This window comes from Patiria miniata, unplaced genomic scaffold, assembly GCF_015706575.1.
Source record: "Patiria miniata isolate m_02_andy unplaced genomic scaffold, ASM1570657v1 HiC_scaffold_24, whole genome shotgun sequence".
NCBI lineage: Eukaryota > Metazoa > Echinodermata > Asteroidea > Valvatida > Asterinidae > Patiria > Patiria miniata.
The window spans coordinates 3577188-3602175 of NW_024037063.1; the positions used below are offsets into that span (position 1 = coordinate 3577188).

The following is a 24988-nucleotide window of genomic DNA, read 5'->3' on the forward strand; positions in this document are numbered from 1 at the left end:
CATAGAATTTAGACCTCGCAAAATAAAAACCTTTGATCGTATTACGCATAATTGAAAATGCTCTTATTCGATGCGGTTAAAGGAAAACGTCATATTTTGAATTAATCCAAAAATGTGCCACCCTCTATTTCGGTGTTTTTACAACAATAGACGGCCAAGAAAATGTTTTGAATATCAATGACTGGCGGGCAGGATACCTGACATCACCAAACATCATTATCGAGGTGATTCACCGTCGGCATCATGCCGTCTCGAGCCGAGGCTACCATAAACCATTCTCATGTTTCAGTAACGTTCACCGCGTCTGACGACTATTGTATGTTTCTAAAGTTTCCGCCACCAGTCAAACATGTTAAAAAACTGCCCCTTTGTGGCCGCCATTGCTGTAACGTAACTACAAATTGGAGCAATTTGAATAGATGGTTCATTTCACAACTGTTTTCCAGTGATGGCTCAAATTTTGCCAGAGGGAGCCAAAATGTGAGCGTTTACGACATGAAACAGTAATCACCTCACAACGCAGAAAATTAGCATCTCCCCTCCCAACCCGTACCCGCACAGCTCAGACTGCATCATCTAGACAGGAGCCGAACTGGATGCAGCGATTGATGAAAAGAGCGGCCTGGGAGTGAGCAAATAACACGCCCTAGCCGGCTTCTCATAGTCTGGAAGAAATCTCCCCCGGTTTTCCGCCATCTTGAAGACTCGCTAACCATCTTCAGGACCAACAACATCGTCAGAAACAACCACCTTCATCTGTGACTCCGTGGTGAAAACCCACCGGGATTCAGTCATCCTTTCCGCCCAGTGTCTGCGTTGACATCATTGGTGAGTACGCACAGTATAGGCCTACTACCCATCGCAGACGCTAATGTACAATCCTGTTCGTTTATGAAATGAGCATCTTTTCATGATAATGTCATGCCTAGGAGTATACGGCGCGGAGTCTCGTCCGATACGTCCCTGTGCGTGATGTGATTAGGGCGCGGGCCCACTCGCGAAGAGTGAATTGCATTTCACACGTTATCTTCAGTCGATTCACTTCGTGAGTGTATGATTGTGTGGATGCTGTCACTGTACGGCTGCCGATGATGATGCTAATTAGAATAATGCATTTTCTAACCAAATTATAATACATCAAATTTCGATGAAGTCATAATGTCAGAAACTCGATTTATATTTAACTGATTTAATTTTTAATGACAACTTGGTTTGAGGTTCATTTGCAATATCTCAATTTCCGAAGATATTGCCAAATTTGCGTCCAAATCATAGAAAAACGCCAAATATGTACATGTGAATTAATTTATATTGTTTCATCTGTATTGAAATGTTAAAGGCCTATACGAAGGCGCGGCCTAATTTGATATTTCACTTATTGCAGTGATAAGTACAATAAGATTTAGAGATCGATGAAATTACATATTTCAGTTTTCAAATTTTGGGCGAAAACCCAAACGATTACCGATGCTTTTCCCAACATATCTAGCCTACAGTTTTTTTTCTTCTGCAATACATCATCCCTTTCAATACACAGCTGATCTGTTTTTGTAGCCTATACATTTTGTGTCCAATAAGGGATTGTTCCTTTAACAAGCGAGTCTTCAATTAAGTGTTCCTGCTTTTATAAAGATATCAGCTCACTTGGGCATATATAAGTGATGATTTGTCATAGCCCGAGCGCGAGTTTGATCACAATGAGAGCTCCGTGGGTTAATGTTCCAGTATAGCTAAGTGAATAATGGACCCTTTCCATCCAACAGTTAGATTTAAAAGATGTAGCATCCTTGTATTCACCGATAATGTTACAGGTTGGGCTCCACTTAAAAGTCACGTGACGTGTGATGTATCCTATAAAGCGGAGGTTGCTTACTGAGAAACTCCTCGAAGACGAATGTTTATTGGTTTGATATAGCTCACCGGGGTCTACCTGATGTTCCCCAATACCTATGTTCCCCAATACCGCCGATGTTCCCCGAAATCCTTAGAATTAGGGTAAGGGTTAGGGTTGGGGAACATAGGTATGCACCCATCTCGCGTATTTTTTTTTCCTAGGAGGGTTAGGGGCAATGTCATGAATAATTCAGTTTTTCCTTTGAATCATTGCAAGACTTGGGTTCTCGTTCTATTTTCCCCTTAATTTAAAATTATCTCAGTGGAGAAGAAAAATAGCTAAATTTGGAGAAGAAAAATAGCTGATGAAAATGAGCAGCGACGACGTGGATTCGAACCATGGATCTTTGTATCCATAGCTCATCTCGCTATCCACTAGGCTACTGTGTGGTAGCTCGACGACAACCGTTCTTTAAAATGCTTTAATGTATTGTAACTAGTTGAGTAACTAACAACAATGCTGTTGATGTCATTGTCCGTTCTCATGGATAAACATGAATTATTCATGACATTGCCCCTAACCCTCCTAGGAATAAAAATTACGCACCCAGCTCGCCTATGTGGTGGGGTGTGGTATACAGTCATGAGCTGCATTCAGTTCATCATCACCTAATTCTCTTTTGCAATATGAGGTGGGGAAAAACATGCTATCAGATTCCCGAAAGAAACTCATTAACTTTTTTGGGGGGGGGGGGGGGCTTAATGTAGTAGATTATGCAACCTGTGTGAATGAAAGGGGCTCAAATACAAAGATATTACGAAAAAGGTATAATCTTCAAAATCGATATCACAGATTTTTAAGTACAGCTAGGCTACAAAACCCTGAGCCCAGACGTTGTTTTGACAGTTCTATAAATCAGCCAATCTCCCGATCTATATCACTTCCTTTTGCGCTGGCTACTCCGACCAATGAAACCCCGATGAAAAATTACTCCCTTAGCATTCATCATTCTGCAAACAACATGTTATGGATGTCTCCGTCTATATGCACTAAAACACGTAATGCGGCAACTTCAAAGGAGCCATTGTATACTGGAAACATTAGCCACATAGGAAATCAATCGTCGCGTTATCATTACACGGCAACGGGACATTATAATGATCGTAATCATGTGAAACCAAACCAACAAGAACATGTGAACGATGAATTCTCTCTTAAAGAAAACATTGTGAATTTGAAACATGCAAATAACATTAAAGAAGAGACAGCACGAATTCAGCACGGGAATAGAATGAGCACGACTTTCTTCCGTGCGTGACCATTAGACAAAGTGCCTGTCTCCATTTGATTTGTCGAACCGTAGCATCTGGCTCTAGCTGGCTACATGGTTTGAAGCTTATAACGTACTCTCGTCTGCTTTGGAGCATGCTTGTACATGTATGTCAAATTGTCAAAGCTCAGAAGTTAAAACTAGAGCCGTGCCAATGCTGTCCATTAAGGTTTAAGCTTCCAAGATTTACAAACCTGCTCGAGCTGTAGAGCTATACGCGACGATCAGCTTTAGTTTCCTGAGGTAAACTGAAATGTATTGGTCCTGTAAAACCGGGATGGTTTTTGTAATCACAATAATCATTCATGGCATAACACAAGCGGATTTTTGTACAATACAAAAAAAAAAAAAAAAAAAACCTCGCACACCGTGTTGTAGCCTTTAAGATAATATTGGTCGGTTCAATATTCTTTGCTATAAGCTGGCAAAATTGAGATCGCTTTGAGATCAAATATTTACAGAAGCCATCATGACATCGGAGACCGAAGTCCCTCGGCTGTCGAAAGGAAAGTGAAGTCTTCATTTGAAATGAAAGATGTCTTCGTATTTATCAGGGTGAGGGCACTAAATTCAGCGTGCACATTAAATATTCGGAGCCTGTTAAACAGCTTTAGTAGTTGATATTTAAATTTCGTGATTTCGTCAATATTCCTTTCGGAAACAAATTAATGTTAATATACAAAACTATCAAGTCATCAACTATCCGTAAATAATATTTATTACTATATCACACAGGTCAATATATGCCAATTATCACACGCTGTATATTGCCTCCAAAATTATATTCAGCTGATAGGCACACGGTGAATCGAATCCATATTGGATTTTTGCCGTGCGATCGAATTGCATGAATAAAAACCGCGCACTCGCAAACACACCCGAAGAAGGCTATGCTTGCAGTTTGTCTTGAGGCCGAATGCAGGGGGAAGGGTCCGCTCGAGGTAGTTTCTGAGATATCTCGTTTGGGGTACCAACCCTGTGCCGACATATGTTTTCGTGTTTCTAATTCACTATGCAGTTCTCGGGTTTGGTTTGGGGTATTTTTCATTTCCCGTCTTTCCAGCGGCCCAAAATAACGCCATTTTTTTAGTTGTGGCATAAACAACCTCGTTATTGATATTTTCTGAGATAAATTGATTTGATAAATGTTCATTTATCCGGAGGTTGCCTGACGGTTACATTTTGCTTAAATGACAAACATGTAATGTCCCGGTCAGCATATTCTGTAAATTTATTTGCTGAAAGTTTTATTATATTTGTTTACCATAAAATCATATTGCTCCTTTGTATATTCTTTAATAAAATCGGTAACATTTTTTAACAAATGAGAATGGACGTAGTTTACAATAAAAAAAATAACCATGATCACTCATGTCAAAATTACTTTTAATCGTAACATAAATAACAAAGTAAACCTCTAATTTACAACGAAAGATCTGATTGAATATATGATTAGAAAGTGATCAGGAATTTATTTCTTTAAAACCAAACAATCATCACAAGAAAAAAAAGTCGACCATGCAGAACTAAAGAATCAATTAAGCTGGTATTAGACATTGATGCATTATGTAACACCCAGACTGCCCAAGGAGAAGATTTATTTTGCAATTTGTATTCATAAACCGGAGCTGTTTACATAAATTATCGTGCCCCTCCGCAAAACACAAACACTTCGCTCTTCGACATCATATTCTTGGAAAGCAAAATCCGAAGTCTGTTAAACACAAAATGGAAATTGCTGATTAAAAATGCAAATGAGTCGTTATTAAGGGAAAATGCCACAACGTTCGCTGGATCAATATAGGGCTTGTGAGCGCGATATGGCGTTTTTTAATTGACTGTTAGTAAAGAGGCTGAAACAACGACTCGTGTGTCGCGAGCAAGGAATTAGGGATAGGACATAATGCATGCTTGCTTGCTCGCATATGATGGGACATTAACATGCTGGCTTTGCTTCGGGCGTCTATAGCTGACACAACACGGATGCATAGACAGCTCAGTGCTGGGGCCGGGAAAGGGCTGCTGCGACGGTCGATACAATTAGGTATCAGTTTGCTACAGAAAATAAAATTGAAAATAAAAAAGAAATGGAGCAGAAGAAATAAAAAGAAACGAAACCCATACGTAGGTGCATTTCCATTTTGGACGATTCTTTTAGGTATCAGTTTGCAACAGAATACAAAATTAATATGTAAAAACTAATCTCAATCTAGATTTATGTAAAACTATCAAACTACGCTGCAGTTTGGTGATATTCAACATTAGTTCTTTATATATTTGGATCTTAAAGACCTGATTTAGATCTTAAAAATTATTAATGTTCTCATTTGGTGAAATGTTTTGACAGAAAATTTTGAGAAGAAAGGTAAGCTAGGTGATTTAGTGCAAACACGGTAGTACAGTGATGTATACAACTATACGAATGTTACTCGTTCGTCTTGTTACTGTTTAGTCTTGCTGTAAGAATAAGTTAATATTAAAAGCATCCTGTAGTCGAAATGGAGACGAAATCGAGGTTTAAAAAACATGTCATTGATGACGTGTCAATCTTTTGGTAAAATTCGCCATCCCATTAGATTTCTTTATGACAAAGCATGAATCAGAATGGAAGTGAGATTTATGTTCTCGCAAATATTTCTGCTTACAAGGGAATTGGAATGGTATAATTTTCATATTTCCATCTAAACCGACTCTTTCAAAACTCGAATGTGAGGCCTAAGGGATTTTAATTGGAGACAGTGGTATAGGAAAACTGATGTAATTTATGTTCATTCCGCGGCTCGAAAAGGTTAAATTAAACATGTGTTTACATACGCGCCTGCTGGCTTGCTGTATTGTCTGGACCGTGACTCAGTATACAATCATCACTACGTGTGGCTTGTAGCCCCGAAGCCTGACTTGGACTCGGATATTATAAATATCACGGACTGGCATTCCTCTACAACCATATTCACATACTTTCCAATGTTTAATGAGAAAAGACGATATTTCATGAGATATTGATTTCGTTTGTTAACATTTGAACCGACAGAGACTGGTGAGTTTAGATATTTTCATGAATTTTGTTATATACTGAACCGCATTTGTTGAGTGCTCTAAATATCGATGATGTTGGTATGTTGACGACAAAGTTGGTACAGACTTATGATTCACTCGATTGCAACTCTGATTGTGGCAAATCTTGGCTCAGCAATTAAGTCTGCGATAAATCTGATGATTTACTATCACGAATTGTAGTCACTTTATGTACAAAATACTACAATTATAGGCCTAAACCAAAATTGCTAAGACTTTAAACTCACTGAATAAATTACGCCCTCCGTCGCCTGATGCACTTAGTGTGCTAATAGACGTGGACACCCACTGCATACTACAAAATACAAATTTACATTCTAAAAGAGACAACATTACGCTCGATGATAACAAATTGATTATTGCGGCTCCGTACACACGGGAATCGATGTACCTGCAGGAATCTTCGCTCGTGAAAGCGATCTCCATTTTGAAACACAGACAACCGTTAGGTATAGGGTTAATGTCTAGCAAGAATATATGCACAGTCTACAGGTGATTGTCTATATACTGACATCTTCATCATTATCATAATGGTATGTTTCGTTGCGAATTCACCTTGCTGTACAGGTATGAGTTAAAGGAGTTTCGTGCAGTGAATCATAGATGTCTGTTTTCAGGGAATATTGAAGTGGCAATAAAGTCATCGTGCCCGACAGCATTTGGGCTTCGTTTATCAAAAAACACAAACAATGACCCGTGCTGACGAGCTAAGTGACAAATATTTTGACAGATGACCAGTGACATTTAGGAAGCCGGATTTGACATTTTAGTGTTCATATTGTGTGCATAAAGCTTATTGTAAAGTGCCTTAACCTATACAGTAGCAATAATACGAGATCGCAATAACAGGCTGTAGTCTGAAATATCCAGTCCGTTTTACGAGGTCTCGTTGCTTGATATTATCACACAGTTTTATTATAAACAACCAGAGGCTAGTGTTTATGAAGCACGGCGTATTGATGTGGCTTACGAAGTATACTTGCCCTCTGTAGAATTTATCCTTTTGAATTAAACTGATTTTTTCCCCACAAATTTTGATGGCACGTTTTCGGATTCTCTCAGTGTGAACGACACGGGTCAAGCTGTTGTTGTTTTTTGCAAACGTACACATGTACCTAATATGGTGAAATATGTCGAAAAAATACAAAAGTGAAAGATAAAATTATGTCATTCTATAAAACGTGCAAAACGCCTGTTTTCTCCTTTTAAGTCCAATGATGATTGCGAGAATATGGAATCAATACATTGTTGCGTGATATTTAATTTATGTCGGCAACGTCCTTTTTTCATGGGGAATTTTCGAAAAGAAGACATTTAAATTTCTCCATATATTAGTGATGGAAATTCTTGTCTTGTCAATACATTATGAGATCGTTTGTCTGATTCATTATTTAACTCGTCCCAACGTAATGCATTCAACCCAATTAAGCAAGAATGATTTCAAGAACGATTTCTTCTTCAGCGCACCCGCGTACCCATGACCGTTTCCAATTTTCAAATCTCCAATAAGAATTGTTGGTTTTTTTGGCAGCTGTCTTCATGTGATTACAATTAAGTGAGATGAAAAGCATGATTTTGTGCAAACAATAACGGGAACGCCATGTTCCGCTACGTAACACATCCCAATTATTATGTGAAATGCACGGATTTGTCGCCATATTCGCAAAATTGCAAGGATATTAAATTTTGCTATATGAGAGCGAAATGCGATGTCATGTGAAGTGTCATATTTGGACGAGAACGCACGCATCTACTACCATGATTTCCCACCTTCTGAACAAGTGTTTGACTAAAGATGACGAGGGAGTGCCAGGTGATTTTCGCGCCACCCAGCTCATTGAATACTGCGATACTGTCTTGGCTGCAGGGCTGGCAACGGCTTCGATTTGACTAGGTTCCTGTGCTCCGTGGATTTATCCAGGTACCTACAATTTCGAGACAGGTGTCGTCAAAGATACTGCCCTGTGCGCTGTATGTACGGACGTGCCCCTGCTTCTTTATGCGCCACCCTAATATCCGAAAACCGTTCCCCCCCCCCCCCCAATTAATGATGCAGCCCTTCTGCAGTGTGAATTTCACAGGGAAACCCATTCTGCCTGCGTACATTTACAATAGTTTCAAGATTAAGACATTCTATTTTGCTTAGGCACAATAAAATTTGCTTTTGGCTAATATATTATAGGGACGACTGGAAGCGACTGACAATCAGTCTAAAAACTATATAATGTTAGTCAGTCCCTATTATAAACTGGAGAATATTGCTCAATTTCTAATAACCTATAGAACCCCGTAAGTATTGCAGGGCTATATTGTTTTAGAAATGCATGTAGAGATTGAAGTCGTCAAAACCTAAGTCAACGTTTTATTAATTGCAGTAAACATTATTATTAATATATTTTTTACAGGTTTTTGGGAGATCTGACTATCAACAGGACATCATCATGCGGGCTGTTGCAATCTCTTTGGCCGTTCTCTTCGCGGCAATGTGTATGGTGGATGCAAGACCAAAGGGCCATAAGGTATTTGCTATACCATAAAACTTCATTTACTCACTTTAATTACTTACTTTTGTTTTGTTTGGTAATGTCTTTGGTATAATTTTGGCTTGGTAATAACCTTAGCTCGGTTTTATTTGCTTTGGTTTGGTTTGGTTTAGGTATAATGTTGGTTTTGTTTGGCTTGGTAATAATTTTGGTAAACCGTTTGGTTTGGTTTGGTTTGGTTTGGTTTAGATTGGTTTGCTTTGGTATAACTATCGTTTGATTTGATTTGGTAACTTTTGATCGGTTTGGTTTGGTTTGTTTTGGTTTGGCTTAGTTTGGTTGGGTTTGTTTTGGCTTGGTCTGGTTTGGTCATGTTCGGTTTGATTCGGTTTGGTTTGGTCATATTGGTATGGTTTTGGTTTGCTCTGGTAATGTAGCCTATATACTATTATAGTGCATTTAAAATCTCGCCTGAACGTTCAGTATTCGTCTACAGCTACAGGTGCTTTGTCGAAAGCCATCACCAACGAGGATTTGAAATATTAATGTAAAGTGAGAAATGACATGTTAATGGGTGTCATTTGTTGTTCTCCTTTTGTCTGAATACAGAGGCATCACCATGGTGATGACGATTACAAGGACGATCAAGGTAGGCATTTCTTTTCTGATTTGGTGTGATGTAATTAAATGAAATGTGGTGCCATTAAAAATCCAGAACATTGAAAAATCATGCCTTGCTCTGTCATAACCATGGGTGGTATTTTTTTTTTGGGGGGGGGGCAAGATATTGTAAAGGAAATAGGAGACATCGCAACGCATTGTGGGTAGGTCACTGCCATAGCTGTATTTCACCCGATGTTTTTGTTTGAGTTTCATGTCATTTCATGTCAAACGTTAATCATGCAACATTCATGCTTGCGTTTATGATATATGTGAACCTGAATTGGTGTCGGTACTTTAAAAGTGCAGATTTAACAAATACATTGTAGCTGGTGTAGAGTCGACATACATTTACAAAAGGAGGGGATAACTTAACCCCGTGTAAAGCCTCAGGACGCACTTGTTACTACAAGATATCATCTTCCTAATTGACATGCTGGACTAGCAATTAAGACGGATCAGAAGATGAACTCAATCTACAGCGACACCAAAAAAGCAAATACTGTGAAATATCACAGTGTTTAACTTCAATTTGCTTGGGGGCAAGAACAACCCTCTCATCGATGAGAAAAACTGAAATTTTTTCCCCGAATATTGACATCCATTAATTGAGAGAGTCCACCGGGTGGCTCTCATCACACCTCTACCGAACGGGCCTCAGGGATGTCTCCCCCGTGTTATCTGCGCTAGCATCGGTTGTTTGGTCAAGGAAGGCTCGCTGCTTCTGCAAATCGAGGGTTCCTGTCCTGATTTCTCTTGGGGATGGAATGGAGATGTTTCCCCTCAGCAGAGACTAGAGAAGAGCACTCTCCTATAAAGACGCCGAAAAATGACTTGCCTGGAGATGGAAAATGTATTTTGTAACATCGCTGTGAATTTATCGGGACAGCGATTTTGAATATGTTAACTTCAGGCTATAATAATAGCCACTGCAATCCATTTAAAGTCTGAATAGCTCAGGCCTAGTGCTCCGAACGGAAATTGCAATACTTTCTTTGACATTTTTTTTTCAAGGAGATAGTCGTGTATAGCTAGAGTTCTGCTTCAGAACAAATGCGCGGAATGTGACATCAGCGAAGTCACACCTTCGTTATACGATTTCGTCCTCCTTTGATCGATAACAGACGCACCCAAGGAGAAATTGCAGCTGTACGTAGCTGTCGACTCGGAATATTTCACGATTCTTCTATCTGATTATCACTGTATATTCCTATGCCCTGTATTCCTTTGAGAGTACATCTCGCATTTCAAATGAACCGTTTGTGCATCAGTTTTGCATTAAGACAGACGAGCCTCAATTGTTTTGAGGCCCGTTGCTTGATACATAGATAGGGGCCATTGTGTAAGGCATGTATTCGCAGATATTGGGGATTTAGTCGCGAATAATAAAGATATAGTCGCTGACGATTGTGACTGGAATACCGATGTATTTTTACGTAAAATCTGAGATTTAGCGAGACACTCTGTCGATTAACTTGTCTTAATGTTACGGAATGGGTGACATAATTATATTTATCAACCGGTGGTGAAAATCTGAATATTTAACAAACAAAGAAGTATTTTTAGCGACCGCTTCGGACTGATTTTCATGTGCACGTTCATGTACAAAAGGAGGTAATGTATACATTTTACATGCATAATATTATAATTATTCAAACAAAAAAGTAATCCTTCACAGACATAACAGCTTCGTGAACGGATCCAAATGCGTTCATTCATTCATTTTGGTTTATTTAAAAATCTACTATCACGGCCGAATTGCGGTAGTTGAAATTAAAATTAACATCACAACATTTAGACAAAATTTGCAATTAAAACAGTAAACATTAACATATACGATATATCATCAAAAGACGGGGAAAAAATAATGTATGGTTAAAAATACACACAAAGAGGACATGAAACCATCGTTTTTTAGCACTTAAAAATCTTAGCACTGCACCAGAAAATGTGTTTAGAAAAAAAGCTAATTCTTGAAAACATTATCTTTTCACACTGGAAAATCTTAAAGTTGATAACTAGATATATCAAGGGAAAAAACTTAATTGGTCGAAAATTTAATTAGAATGCATTCAGGACGAGAATAATCCATAGAGTACATTCTAATATCGATATTGAGAAAATTGCAAGCATCAACAAAATTTCGACATTATAAACCAAACGAAGTCTGCAATATTCAGGCCAGGAATTCCCTTCACTCTGCGCACAGCTTCCTTGCTGGCAATGTCCAGACTAATTTTGTTTTCATTCAAAACTCGAAAGCCTTCTCCTTACACACAGAATGTTCTGTCACATTTATTTTGAAGAATAACACGTCTGGCCCGCCCGCAGATCACCGGTCGCTTTACCAAGCGCGGCACTGAAGCCTTCGCCCTTTCGACGTCTCGCTTTCATTTTTCATTTCGGCGGGAGCGGCGGACGGTTTGGCCGTGAAAAGAACCGATCGACTCGAAAATGCCTTCACGCTAGACCTGTGTCATTCCTTATCACAGAATGACAACCAGGCTTGGCTGAAAGAAACGTTGGGAAATGACATTGGGAAAAGGCAAGGATGTATGACATCGATAATTTATCTAGAAACAATACCTTATGCATTGTGTGTTATGCGTTATGCCGGCCATTTTGAAAAAGCCTTTCATTTTATGGGCGTGTCAAGCTCATCAACATGAAAGGGGTGTTAAATATGTCTCATTTTAATAACTTAAAAAGGTCAGCTAACGGCTAATCATGTACGTAGCTCCAGTACTAACATTAAAGGGTAATATCGGTTAATCAAATTCACCGTCGATTATCGACTATTAAGGGCGCTAATTCAGCGCTTTAAGTTGGATGTTTCCAGCTTTGTACTTGGTGCCGGTAGTACATGTATAATACCTTCCTATGCATCCTGTAGTCATCTTCCTAAATCAAAATATGTAATAGAAAGTGATGGCCTAATGCTCAAATTTCATTTGACATTTTAAGATTACTCGTCATTCAATATTACTTGTCATGCCTTGGCTAGTTGAAAAATGTTCGCAAACAGAAAACGAAAGTGCCGGGGGCTTAAAGGTATACCCTCAGCTTGTGATCTCCAGCAAAATTGAAGATCGCGAAAGTACTTCATTCAGGCAATGTGTGGTTAATCGCACCTACCAGAAGCAGGTATTTGCCAGTACCTTTAATTTTTTTTTACCGCATCGCTGGCTGCGCAATTTGATGATGACGGATGAGTCAGAATTGCCATCGAATTACGACCTATAGGATCGAGCGGCTCGGCCTTGGAGCAAGCTGTATGCAGACAATCCTATATGCATCTCTGGAATGGTCCATAAGCCAATTGCCACCTTAATGTGTCATGTCTGTCCAGGTATTACTAATGTCTCGGCTAAGACTTGCATGAGACATTCATGTTTCTGTGGATGATATACGGAATTAAGAAAATGAGATCATGAAGGATTATATTAAATCCAATCTTAAATATATCATGTGAGCATATTATAGCGCATAGAATGTGGCAATTGGAATGTGGCAATTGGCTTATTTGATATATCTTCACAAACATTTACAAACATGGAGACATCTATGTTCAAAATACATGTTCATCTTGGTAGTTCACAGACCAACTGAAAGTTCGATTCAACAATACATGAAGCTCCTGAACTGACGGTGCAAAGTATCTGTTCAAACGCTTCAGAAGAGCTGCGTCGATGGGCGGATGGGGGCGTCCTTTTGTCTTGCCTAAGCACTCCTTGTTTTCGAGCCCCTTTGCATTGAAACAGTAAAATCCCTTGTGTCGGTTGTAGACGAAATGGCGACGGGTGAAGAAAGGTCGGACGCCGAGGAATTTCTCCGCTTTCTTGAGCTGCGGCAGCGGGTCCTTAGCGAAGGCGTCACCGTCCAGAATCAAGATTCTCTGGCGGGAGAACAACTTAAACCATCTCGGGAGGAAGTCCGCGTAGCGACTCTTTGCCAGGATAAGATTGTACGTCTTCAGACTCCCGTTAGGGTACGACACGGCTTCTTCAAAAGAAGGTCCTATTTCGCGCCGAAAACCATCCTTTATTGCAGGCATCTCCACGTATACGTTTGGGCGTGGACCGCGTTTCGCCTCCAAATCCATCAAGTGGACATACTCCGACAGTGATCTATTGACGGGATCCCGTAAGAGGAGTATCAACTTGACATCGGGCAGGGCTGCTTTGATTCGTCCTGGAGCGAATCTTTCTGGAAAGTATCCAGGCGAGCCCTCCATGGTCAGTTGGCGTGGAGTCGAGCAGGCCATCATGTCCCTGTAGGCCTCCAAGTTCTCCGGGTGGCGATTCGAGGAACTGAAGAAATTCACCTGCTTGTCGAAACGCAAGGCGATGCCTGGGTGGCTGCTCAAGAAAGTCTTGAAGGCGAATGTGCCGCACTTCATGACGCCGATCACAATGGCGCCTGGTAGCCTTTTCTTGCAGCCAGTTGCATCACTTGGACTCGGTGACATCGTTGGCATACTGTCTGACCCGCGAACTCGCCCCTGGATTCTGCCATTGCTGGCTTGATCGACACCCCTGATCTCCCCGACAACACTGGTCGAGTCCGACCACAAGAGATACGCGGTAAAAATTGCCAGAGAAAAAGTCAGAAGCACTACTGCTATCTTCGCAAAAGAACTGCTCGCTAAAGCCATTGTGAAGTTTGGTGCAGATACCATAACATGAAGTTTTTTAATGGTTCCGTGCAGAAACAGTGCAAATGACAAACAGTATTGGACCTTAAGTTTATACCAGTCAAGTATACACTGACTTCACTGACACGAGAAGAACGACACCAGACAGTCAAACATGTACTTAACATGGTGTTGCCCCTCTCCTTTCGAGTAGTGGAAGTGTCAGTTTAAACAATCCCGAAACCAGACTTTGTACCCACTCTACTTTGAATCCTTAGGTGGGAAACTGTATAGAATTGAGCTCTGCACCGCAATGGCACGGCGTTTTTATACAATCATAGTGTCGTGTCACTGCCGTTTGGAACGATGATAGCACGGCAGACTCTGTCGAGCCAAAGGACGGTGCCGAGCTCAGTTTGCTGAGCCAATGGTTCCAAACGCCGCGCTAATCAACCTCGTCCCAGGGCTTACTTTATTTTCAACCTCGTTTCCAACAGTAAGCCCTGGGATGGGGACTTGCTTCCTGTATCCTGATTCGATACCGCAATTAGCAAGAAATTGAATTATATCGTGTACTTGGTGTTGTTATTTCCAACGTGTATTTGTCGTGTTTTCACATTTGTAATTATTATGTCCACACCTTCTCAGAAATAATCCTTCCCTTTCCAATTTGCTCATATTTATACGGTGATACTGCATATTGACTGGATAAGATTGCAACATTTTAACTTAAAAAATATCGTGTTTTCGTAACTCACGCCGCGCCGCGACGAATTGATTCTGCATGTTTTTACCCCAGACACCACATACAAAAGCAAACGCTACGGGTTGAGTATCGTCACAGGACCATACGGTCGCTTTAATCGGTCATTTTGTCTTGACTCTTTACCTAACAGTCAACCCGTGCAATTTCATGGTGTGCCCAAAAGGCAGCGAGTGCACCTTTAACTCCAGCCTGGCCGATCCGATCTGCGTGTGCATCCGGGAGTGCAAGCCCCACCAGCGGCCTGTTTGCGGCTCGGATGGCGTGCTGTACGACAACCACTGCGAGCTGCACCGGGCCGCGTGCGTCAAGCGGACCCGCATCGCAGTGGTTCCGGACGCGGTCTGCGAGAAGCCTACGACCGCACCGGAGCTGATCGGAGGCAACCCGGAGGTGTTCGGAGACCAAAAACCGGATACGCACGACGAAATTGTGGACCAACACATCGATGAAACTATCGAGGACGAGGAGGACGATGCTGCTGCTGCTGACGATGATGCTGATGACGATGAAAAGGATGACCCGGAAGTAGATGAAGAAGAACCGGAAGTTGCGGAAGAGAAACCGGAGGTTGTGGAGAACGACACAGAAATGGTCGAAGAGGAGCCAGTTGTTGACACTGAAAAACCTGTCCTCGAAGGTTCGTATGTGCTTCACCAAATTTCATAGGAGCATATTGATCCTCAAAACACTTTTTTTTAGAAGATATTGCCCTGTACAATGTATACATTAAATACAATGAATTCAGGGCCTGGCCAGCAAGAGGAACATAATGATTGGATGTCGGCATTATATTTTGCAAATCACAAAGTTTTTTGAAAATGAAGGAGAGAATCCTTAAGTTAATAGTTAGATTTTCCCATTCTCTCAGAAATCCCCACCGAAGTTGTCTGCTCCGAGGAGGGCCTAGCCGAATTCAAGACCAATCTTCTGGACCACTACCGGACGCAATTCAACAACCCACGTGATGACCCCGTCCTCCCTGAGCGTAAGTGTGACAATCGCAGACAAGAAAATTAATTGCATTTAAGTACAAAAAAAACATGTTTTCAAAATGATAATTTGTAATTCATTACGTCTGCAGTGGACAAGAAGTTCCTTGTCAGTCTGATGACGAACCACTTCGACTCGTCACGTGACAGCCTGCTCACCGGGGACGAAATTTCCTCCGTGATCTCGCGAGACAATATCGAGGGACTGTCTGCGCAGTGCTCGCTGTTGGACGTTCTGCGCATCTACGACAAAAACGGGGACAAAAAACTGGACCCGTATGAGATGTATGACGCCTTCGGTGAGTAGTATAGATCAGAATCAAAATTATCAGTGGAGTCAGCGAAGCATTGTTTTGGGAACATTCCACAGACTTTTCGCAAGATCTTGCCAAAGAGTTCCACCGTCAGGCTGTACGAAGGCGGAACTTGAATAGTGCATCATCGTACCAGCTCTTGGAACTAAAAATATTGTATGGATAAGAGGAGACAGCAACTTTTGTAACTTTTGTAAATTGAACTCTTCACCCATCAAATCCTAAAATGATTCTCTTGTATTATGTTGTCCATTTCAGACGTGCAGATAGTCACCATTTCAGAGGACCTTCGCCAGCAGGTCAAAGTGGCCACGGCCGGCGACAACGTCGTGCTGGTCTGCAGGATCGAGGTTGAAGACAAGTCGAACGTCATCTGGCAGCGCAACGGCGTGGATCTCATTGACGTCCAGCTCATGGACGGGATGAAGGTTGGTTGCTAGGGCAACGGTTGTAATGGTAGCTATGGCGGCCATTTTGATAGAATGTGCGAACCAAAAATTGTATTTCAATTGGATTTACTAAGCGGTTTTTAGACCCATAAGCATCAGATTGAGGATTTCGCTACATTTTAATGTATAGACTGTGTTTTCTTGTGCTTGAAATATTTTTGTGAACTTACTTTTTTTCCAGACGTACGATGATGGAACCTTGTATTTCAACAAACTCACCTTGATGCACATGGGGATCTACACGTGCTACGTGGAAGGGTACAGATCAGTCAAGCAGACTTACACCGTGGAGGTCCGAGGTATGGTACCACGCGGACACCGTAATTTCATAGAGAAATTTATTCAAGTGCAACAAAATATCGTACGCAAAAGCGTACATATTTTCTATCTGGATTGTCTAAAAATATTGACCTCAGTTTCCAGATTGAATTTCCACAGTCGTGCCGAACCGTGGAATGTATAGGAACGACTATTCGGCCCAAATAGGCTTCAGATTTCAGATGCAGACGGGCGAACCTCATGCATTTTTTTTTTCATATGAAATTAAGATACTTTGCAGTCGCTCTTTCGACGTAATGCGAATGTAGAGTGGCTCATCTGTGTTTTAGAGGTAAAACTTAATACACATATTCAGAGTACACTATTTTTCAATTCGAGGGCAGTTTGCAGGAATGGGGAACTTTGGGGTGTCATTGGGTTCTTAACAATAAAACGCTACTTGCCTTCACCCAAATTCTGAGCGTGGACGAAAAGGGAGCCTAGGCCTCACGCGGGAGGCCCGTGCACCAAATACATGCCATCCCCTACCTCGTTAGGTCAGTGTTTAGGAGTGACTACGGAACGCAAGTCTAAACCGGAGGTACCAGGGTAAGTGTGTGAGTCAACTCTCTACCCCTAACTGCACCGTGTTCTTGTCACCTTTTCCCCCCAGTTCCGCCCTCGGTGCACACCTGCCCCCAGTCCAGGTTCCAGTCCAAGGGCAAGACTGCCAAAGTACAGTGCTACGCACAGGGCGTGCCCGAGCCCGAGAAGCTATGGAGCAAGAAGGGACTCACGCTGAGCGACCGACCAGGACTGAGACTTGAAGGTAAGCTGCATGAACAAAATGGACCCCTCCCTATTTGGCCATCAGCCCCGCCCACTTTTGGTTTGTGTACAGTTCTCACAGCGCACGTGACCAAGTTTGAACGAGTTAACGTTGTCAACTGACTACAAAGCCCTGCCTTCCTTTGGTTTGTGTTCATCTTAACAATACACGTCACTAAGTTTGAACGAGCTAGCGTGGTCACCTGACTGAAAAGTCGTGATCCAATTGGTCTGATGTGCACTTTCCGGTTGACAGCAAAGACAGTTCCATAAAAGGTATGGGTCATATGAGAGGTTGTCACTTCGAAATTATGATACTTGAAAAGAACACAGATAGTCGTTTTTTCGCAAACACACCTCTACGCGTGTATTGTAACACTGTACGGTCAAAAGAAAAAGCGTTCACCGTCATCATGAAATAAACGCATTCACCGTTATTCACGTTATGAAATAAACGCATTCACCGTTATGAAAACACATTAGGTTTTGAAATGCATAGGCCTACAATGTGTTTTAAACTTAACACCGGCTGTGAACACACCTTTTTGTCCCCGACAGATTGCAACACCACCGTTTGTATTGAATCCCTGGACTACCCAGACACCGGCAAGTACCTGTGCAGAGCCAGTAACCCCGTAGGCAGCGTGCAATCCGTCTCATCTGTCTTCATTCAAGAAAACACTAAAGGTATAAAACGTTGACTTGCTCAAAATCGCATCAGTGCACGCCTGTCTAAGACTGCGAGGTATGCATACATGTGGATTGTGGAAGCTGATAGGTTTACTGGAGTGATTGTGGCGGCAAAATAAGGTCTTGACATCTCAAAATGGGAAAACTCAAAATTTTATTTTTGTGAGTTGTGTGGTTTTGAGAAGAACCGTGCAGTTGAATGAGCATATTGTTCGAAACGTGGAGTTAAACGAACTGGTTCTTCTGAGAACCACACAACTCACAAAGAGATATCATTCACATGGTGTTACCTCAAACCTCCCATTTATTGTGCTGTGTCATTTTTGTTACCGAAAATTTCCAGCTCTAGATTTGGGTCCCATGCACGTCTACTACTTGTTCCACTCGGACGGCGTCCGAGTCATCGAGCCAGACACCTGCGGGTACCGACTGAACATTCCCGCCCTGCACGTCCTGCCCAAGCCGCACGGCCTGCTGTGCCCTCCGGGCCCGTCCGGTGAGATCGCCTGCTCGTGGGGCGAGGCGGTCAACGTGAAGAACCAGTTCGTGTACGTGACGCAGCCAGAGAACAACCGCATCATCGCTATTGATGTCCGCACTCAGCTCATCATTGAGGTATTGTTGCCGTTTCTGAAACCCCGTCACCGTTTCCAATTCGTAAAAAGTTTGTTAGTAACAAACACTGTTAGTCAGAACATAATATTCGTATTCTTAGGTAGTTACAAACTGAATTTGTAGCTTTTATGCAATGGGAAGTTATCGTTTTCCTTGTTTGTTTGCAGGTTATTCCAACCGATCGGATTCCCGTCTCTCTTCATTACATTCCTCACCTTGACACTCTATGGGTTGTCTGCTGGCAGTCTACGGATGCCGAGGAAGGCCAACGATCAATCCAGGTCATCAAGTACGTCAGCCAACGGGAAACCCATACCCCGATCCACACTACCCCGATCGGGCATCATTTCGATGTCGTTAAAGGGCTTTTTATCCCACAGGTCCAGATCCCCAATCAGGGTAATTACAAGTTCGGATACGTGGTCCACAGCCAGCAGATGGCAATCACTAAGATCAACCTCGAGACCACCACGTTGTCCTCTACCATCGTCCTTAGCCAGCACCAGTGTTATCCTGATTCAGTGGCCTTCCTGGCAACGGGCGGTTACGTCATCGTGAGTTGCGCAGACGGCCGCGAGTCTCGCCCATCCAAGCAGCTGTTTCTGGATTACCTGACCGACACTGTGCTGCATGTGAATGAGGGCATACGGGGGACACCGTACACATCACCCGACGGGCGGTACATCATCAGTGCTGATAACCAACACGGCTTGATCTACGTCCAGAAGGTCACCCTGTCTGGAAAGGTCAAGTCCTTGTTTGAGGTCAGCACTAATCTAGGAGTCAGTGATGTCGGCTTCTTCCCCACCAAGGCAAGCACGCACACCTATGACATCATGGTGACCTCCCGAGATCGCCCCGATGTCCTCTTCGTCGACCTGGAAACAAGCAAGGTCAAGATGATCCCGGGCGTCTTTCATCCAATCAGCGCCGAGAGCTGGCCCTGGAACGAGCACAACCGGCACATCGTCAACAGCGGCGTGTTCGGTCCCCACCTGGCCACGCCCGCCGCCGATCACGTGGTGCTGATTGACGGCAAGAAGAAGTCCGTTCAGTGCGACATTGACGATGTCTCGCAGAGCAACGTGATCGTGTGGGTTGGGGACTGCTACTAATTGGCATTCATTTATTCAAATTCATGCAAATAACTTTACCCGCGCCCCTTTTCACGGACGTAAATTTGTGTGTGATTATCGCTCGACAACTTTGCGTGGCGTTCGTGCAAACGTATTTTTGTTGATTTAGTGCAGACAGTAAAATAATCGAGTACTTAAACAAAGCGTTAGCGTTATTTTCATGGTAGCTCACTTCTTAGGAAATATTTTAAACAAAACAAAATAATAATAAAGGTATGTACTATAAGTATCGATGAAGTTATGTAGTGCCGCAACATTCATAAATCATTCTTGAAATTGTCAAGCTTTGCCATTATGAATAAAATTAAGTCCGTTGACCTGTCTGTTTAACAAATGTTCTGCAACTATCAACAATGATATAGGAAATATTACATCACTGCATTGCCAGTACTTTATGAACAGTATAAATGGAATATCCAGACAATTCGCAAGTACATTTTCCTTCTGGAAATGCATTTGTGACGCGCGGATATGACCTTCTGATGGTAAAGGCCCTTACGGATCTTCAAAGTTCAAGTACAGTCAGTAGTCATTCGGTTCTTTGATTTCAAAAGGATGTGGTTATAAAACTTAAAGAGAATTATACGATGTCAAAAAAAAACCGTGGGTTTTTGTCCGCGTTAGCTTCTATGTTTAATGGTACCGGTCGTTAAAATGTGCTGGGGTGCAAAAGTCGTGACTCCGTGGGGAAAGTAATAATGTATCACAAGCTTATGACAAATGTATATGACCAAGCATAATGCTTATGATGTGCATTTTGTATTGTGGTTATAGATGTTGGCGTCTAGTGTCTGAAAAAAAGGCTTCGTGATTATCAAGAAAAACTTGCTGAGATCGGGAAAACGTCAGCAACTTTACGTAAATACGTTTTAAAGAAAAGGTGAAGAGTTTTGTACCGCCCTTCGTGGATTCTGAAGGAAATAAGGTCGATAGCGCGGACTATAGCGGTGTTATAATCGAAACGTTGGGAAAATAGCCAGTAGTAGATAGTCGTGAAAGCTAAAAAAAAAAATAGTAATGATAATAGCTCTTAAAATAACGATGTTAGTCCGAGAGCTAATTCTAAACGTGTAGGTACAGAAGAAAATACTTAGAAAGTGAATTGAAGAGTCAATTTCCAAAACGCGACATACTCATTTGCACGGTTACGAAACTTCAACAAAAACATCTGTTTCTAAACTTCATTTTTCGCTTTATTGTAGTCTTAAGATGTGTTTGTGTATAAAACAGCCGTCGACATGGATTTTGGGCAGCCAGGAGAGAGCAGAATTCTAAAAGGGAACACAATGGCGTATATCGCGTTTTTTGGAAATATGCTCTTCAACTTGTAAAGTCAGTTGTTCTAATCGTAATTTCTCGCCGAAGTGTAGTGAAATATTGGGGTTTTCTTTAATGGTGACACCCCCTAGTTATGCCTCTATAGCGTGCTGCCCATGCACAGTAACGTTTATGCCTAAGTGCGGAATTGAGGAGTCTCTTTTTATTTAACCACCTTCCTAACTATTTTCTTTCCTAACTATTTTCTTTCCTAATGTGCCGGTCTTCGACTCACCATATTTGATATGAGCAAAAATATTTAATAGCAGAAACATTGTATGGATATCCTGTAGGTGAAAAGTTGAAGTCTCTCACATGCATTATTTGTCATGTGTCCTGGTCCACGTGACTTTCGTATACGTTTCCTGCTTGCATGCATATCAATCCATTGGCACATTCCCTTTTCCGAAATAAACAAAGAAACGTTAACTTCTAGCATTAGGCTTTATGTTTTATAATTCCATTTTTATGACTAATTATTTGTATTCAGCTGTTCACGATTAATTCCTTTTTCCATTATCTCACCGAAATGCATGTTTTGTACATAAGGACCGAATGTATATTATTTGCGTTATTTTCTTATAAATTCTCGGTTATTTTTTACCTGAAACATTGTGGATGATCTTCACTTGTAAATTCATTATTCACTTTTAAATGTTAATCTTGTTATCGTGATATGAATTGGTGAATCGTGTTTAGAGAATAATTTTTCAGTAAGCAGTGGAGTTCAGTGTGTGGCTCTATTTAATCAAACTATAGAAATTTGTGGTGCATAATGTATATTGTATGATATGAAGCCGCCTAGCTTGTTGGATATTTGCACCTGTACATGCACTAAGTAGCAGTTCGCGTATATTGCACCCACTGCTAGATGTCGATATGTATAGCCGGAAGATAAATAAAGAGCGTTGTTGCGTCAGTTGTAGCCGTTAATCGATCTCAAGAATGAGTTTTCTATTTATTTATTTATTTATTTATTTCAATTCAATTCAATTCAATTCGAAATACTTTTTTATCCTTAAAAAGGCAATTACATATTTTTGGACAGCTAAACACAAAAAGTAAATTACACGTCAAATAAATATACATCAAATTTTTAAAACAATCACAAACTACTTGTATAGATTAAAAATTGATGTAAATTAAACTACTCTAGAGGGGCCTCGTAGCCGAGCGGTTAGAGCGTGGGGCTATGGAGTGGAAGGTTGGTGGTTAGATTCCCATTTGGACCAAAAACTGGAAAACTCTCTATGACGACCCAACAGTAAAATGGGTAGGCCTACCTGATTCGTTCAGGGAAGATAGACGGCGAGAGGAGAGGACTGGGCCCCGCCACTGATATGCCGCACCAAGACACAGTGGACCTCTAACATCCCACTGCCCCTACAGCCAGTAATGGCTATGGGACTTTAAGTTCCTTTACCTGGCTTACCTTAAAACTAATCTAAAAATATTATTCATACTTTAAATACGATGATTTAGCCTTAATACACACATAGTATACTTGTGGGAAAGACATTTGTTTCCCAAGGATGCGTGTACATGAGGATCAATAGGCCTACACACGTGATGACACTAATACACAAGTGATAGACATTTGATTATACAAAATGCGACTATGATAATTATTCTTCCGTTCAGAATATTATCACTTTCCCCCGCAATTTTACAGTTGGAAGATATAGGGCAAGGGTCAGTCTTCGAGGTGGTCTTGTAAATTGTATAGCCAGAAATATATACACATAACAAGCAACGACCTTGGGTCTCTTATCGCAGACCCAAAAAAATGGAAAGTTCTGACGTCAGCCGTGACGATTGTCATCCTTCCATGAATGATTGCGTCTTGCACACGGCCGGATAGCTTCGAAGGACCATTTGTATTACCATATAGGTATTACCGTTCTTTTCACTTTCTATAATACTTGTTGACTCTGGTATTTGGCAGGTAAACGTTATCTACGCCGGCAAACATGTGTGTTAAATTGTTGTCGCAGTAAGAAAGTGATGTTAATGAATTCTGTCTCGAGTCAATATTATGGCTCACTGGGTCTGCCAAGTCCAGGCTCTATGTGCAGCATGATTCCAACCCCTACCCTCATCATATGAGTTACACATTCTACCCACAAGGCCACATTGACCTACGTAGATTAATGAGTATCCATTGCCCTAGATAGATTGTGAGTATCAAGTACTATTGATAGAGACACACGCAAGATTGATTAAGTGAAAAAAGAATGACTGAAGGGTTACAAATCAAAACCGTACTTCGATCAAAAATGAAGTATTTAGTGACTCCACAATGAACCAATCAAATAATGTTTTTGCTTGGGATTGTTTTTTTAACGGTAAATTCATCAGGATCGTCAAACCATTATTTAATTTATTAACCTTATAGTATATACCGCATCCCTGTAGAGAGAGGAACTATAGGCCACATGAATAAAAACAATGTATTTACTTTACTGGGAAACCGAAAGTTCAAGTCCGGGTGTACAGATGACAACGGGAAAAAAGGAAACAAATGTTTATTTCATGATAAAGGCTCATGGTCGCAATCAATCGGGTTTCTCTATATACCTATAACTACATGCAGATAACTTAATTTGGTCTGTTTTGTTACTGATTTTTACCGTATGAAAAAAACTACCAGGCTGTGACTCGGTTTTGTGGTTACTGATAGAAGTGAATCAAGTCTTCACGGTATTAAACTCGCTCATAATGGATTCGAAATGTGCTTGAACTTTCGACTGTAACGTACTTTGTGACCTTTTTTTATTATATATTCATTTTGCACTTAAGTATTCAGTTCGGGTTCGACAAGAAGTTGCGGGCAAGGAAAACAGGGCTTAATCCGTTCATGAATCATTAACGACGGCAATGTACGAGGTATTGAAGTTAGGTAATATTACACTCTAAAAACAACTGAGTCAAAATATTGACTGTTTTTTTTATTGGAATTTAGTTAAACATGCAAAGTTTCCCACTATGACTAGAACAATTGTAGTTGGATTTGACTTCAACTTTAGTTATTTGCATAAATATTTTTCCTACAGTCAATAATACTGACAGGAATAATCTAGTCAGATTGACTGATATGAAGTTGCACCCAGCTGACCCTATATAGTCAAATTTAACTGGTTTCTAGTCAAATATGACTATCGGTTGTTTTTTCCCGATCGTCAAAATAGAAATATTGAACTTCGAATAGTTCACATGACGGGTGAAGTTGACTATAAGACTGCCTGTCAGTGACAGACCTTAATTCACAATTCCATGAAACGGGTGCTATATATATATAAGTCGCGAGACCATGACCCAAAGAAATATCACATTTTGTTTTGTTCATTATTGATAATTTTTTGGGGGGAAACCCCGGAACGTTCTTTAGGCCTATTGCCTGCACGGTCTATCGGTGTCAGGGATAGAGACATGATAATTCACGTTTGGGGATTGAGCGCCCAGGCCAGCTATATGGACTTATTAATTGTGTCCCTTCTGGGAACGAAACAAACACAGCATTATGACTGAAAGAGTCAAAGGAACGAGTAAGTCTAAATATAGCAGATTATATAAGCACAGTTTTCAAAAAATAGCACAGTCGATAGCAAAGA

The 24988-nt window shown here is 41.1% G+C and overlaps 1 protein-coding gene across 4 annotated transcripts; it reads left to right on the top strand.

Annotated features, from left to right (window-relative positions):
- Positions 1-51: 51 nt before the first annotated feature.
- Positions 52-22314, top strand: LOC119732438 (follistatin-related protein 5-like). Of its 4 annotated transcripts, none has more exons than XM_038205957.1 (12): positions 52-828; positions 8645-8758; positions 9332-9371; positions 14912-15418; positions 15650-15766; positions 15863-16069; positions 16343-16512; positions 16715-16832; positions 17465-17620; positions 18178-18306; positions 18653-18924; positions 19092-22314. In XM_038205957.1, exons 2-12 carry the CDS (start codon positions 8681-8683, stop codon positions 20037-20039), a joined length of 2742 nt encoding a protein of 913 aa, XP_038061885.1. In that variant the 5' UTR covers positions 52-828; positions 8645-8680; the 3' UTR covers positions 20040-22314. The 4 variants fall into 4 exon arrangements, with proteins under 4 accessions (XP_038061885.1, XP_038061887.1, XP_038061883.1 ...); XM_038205959.1 differs by lacking the exon at positions 52-828 and adding an exon at positions 6063-6201; XM_038205955.1 differs by lacking the exon at positions 52-828 and adding an exon at positions 6697-6772.
- Positions 22315-24988: the final 2674 nt, after the last annotated feature.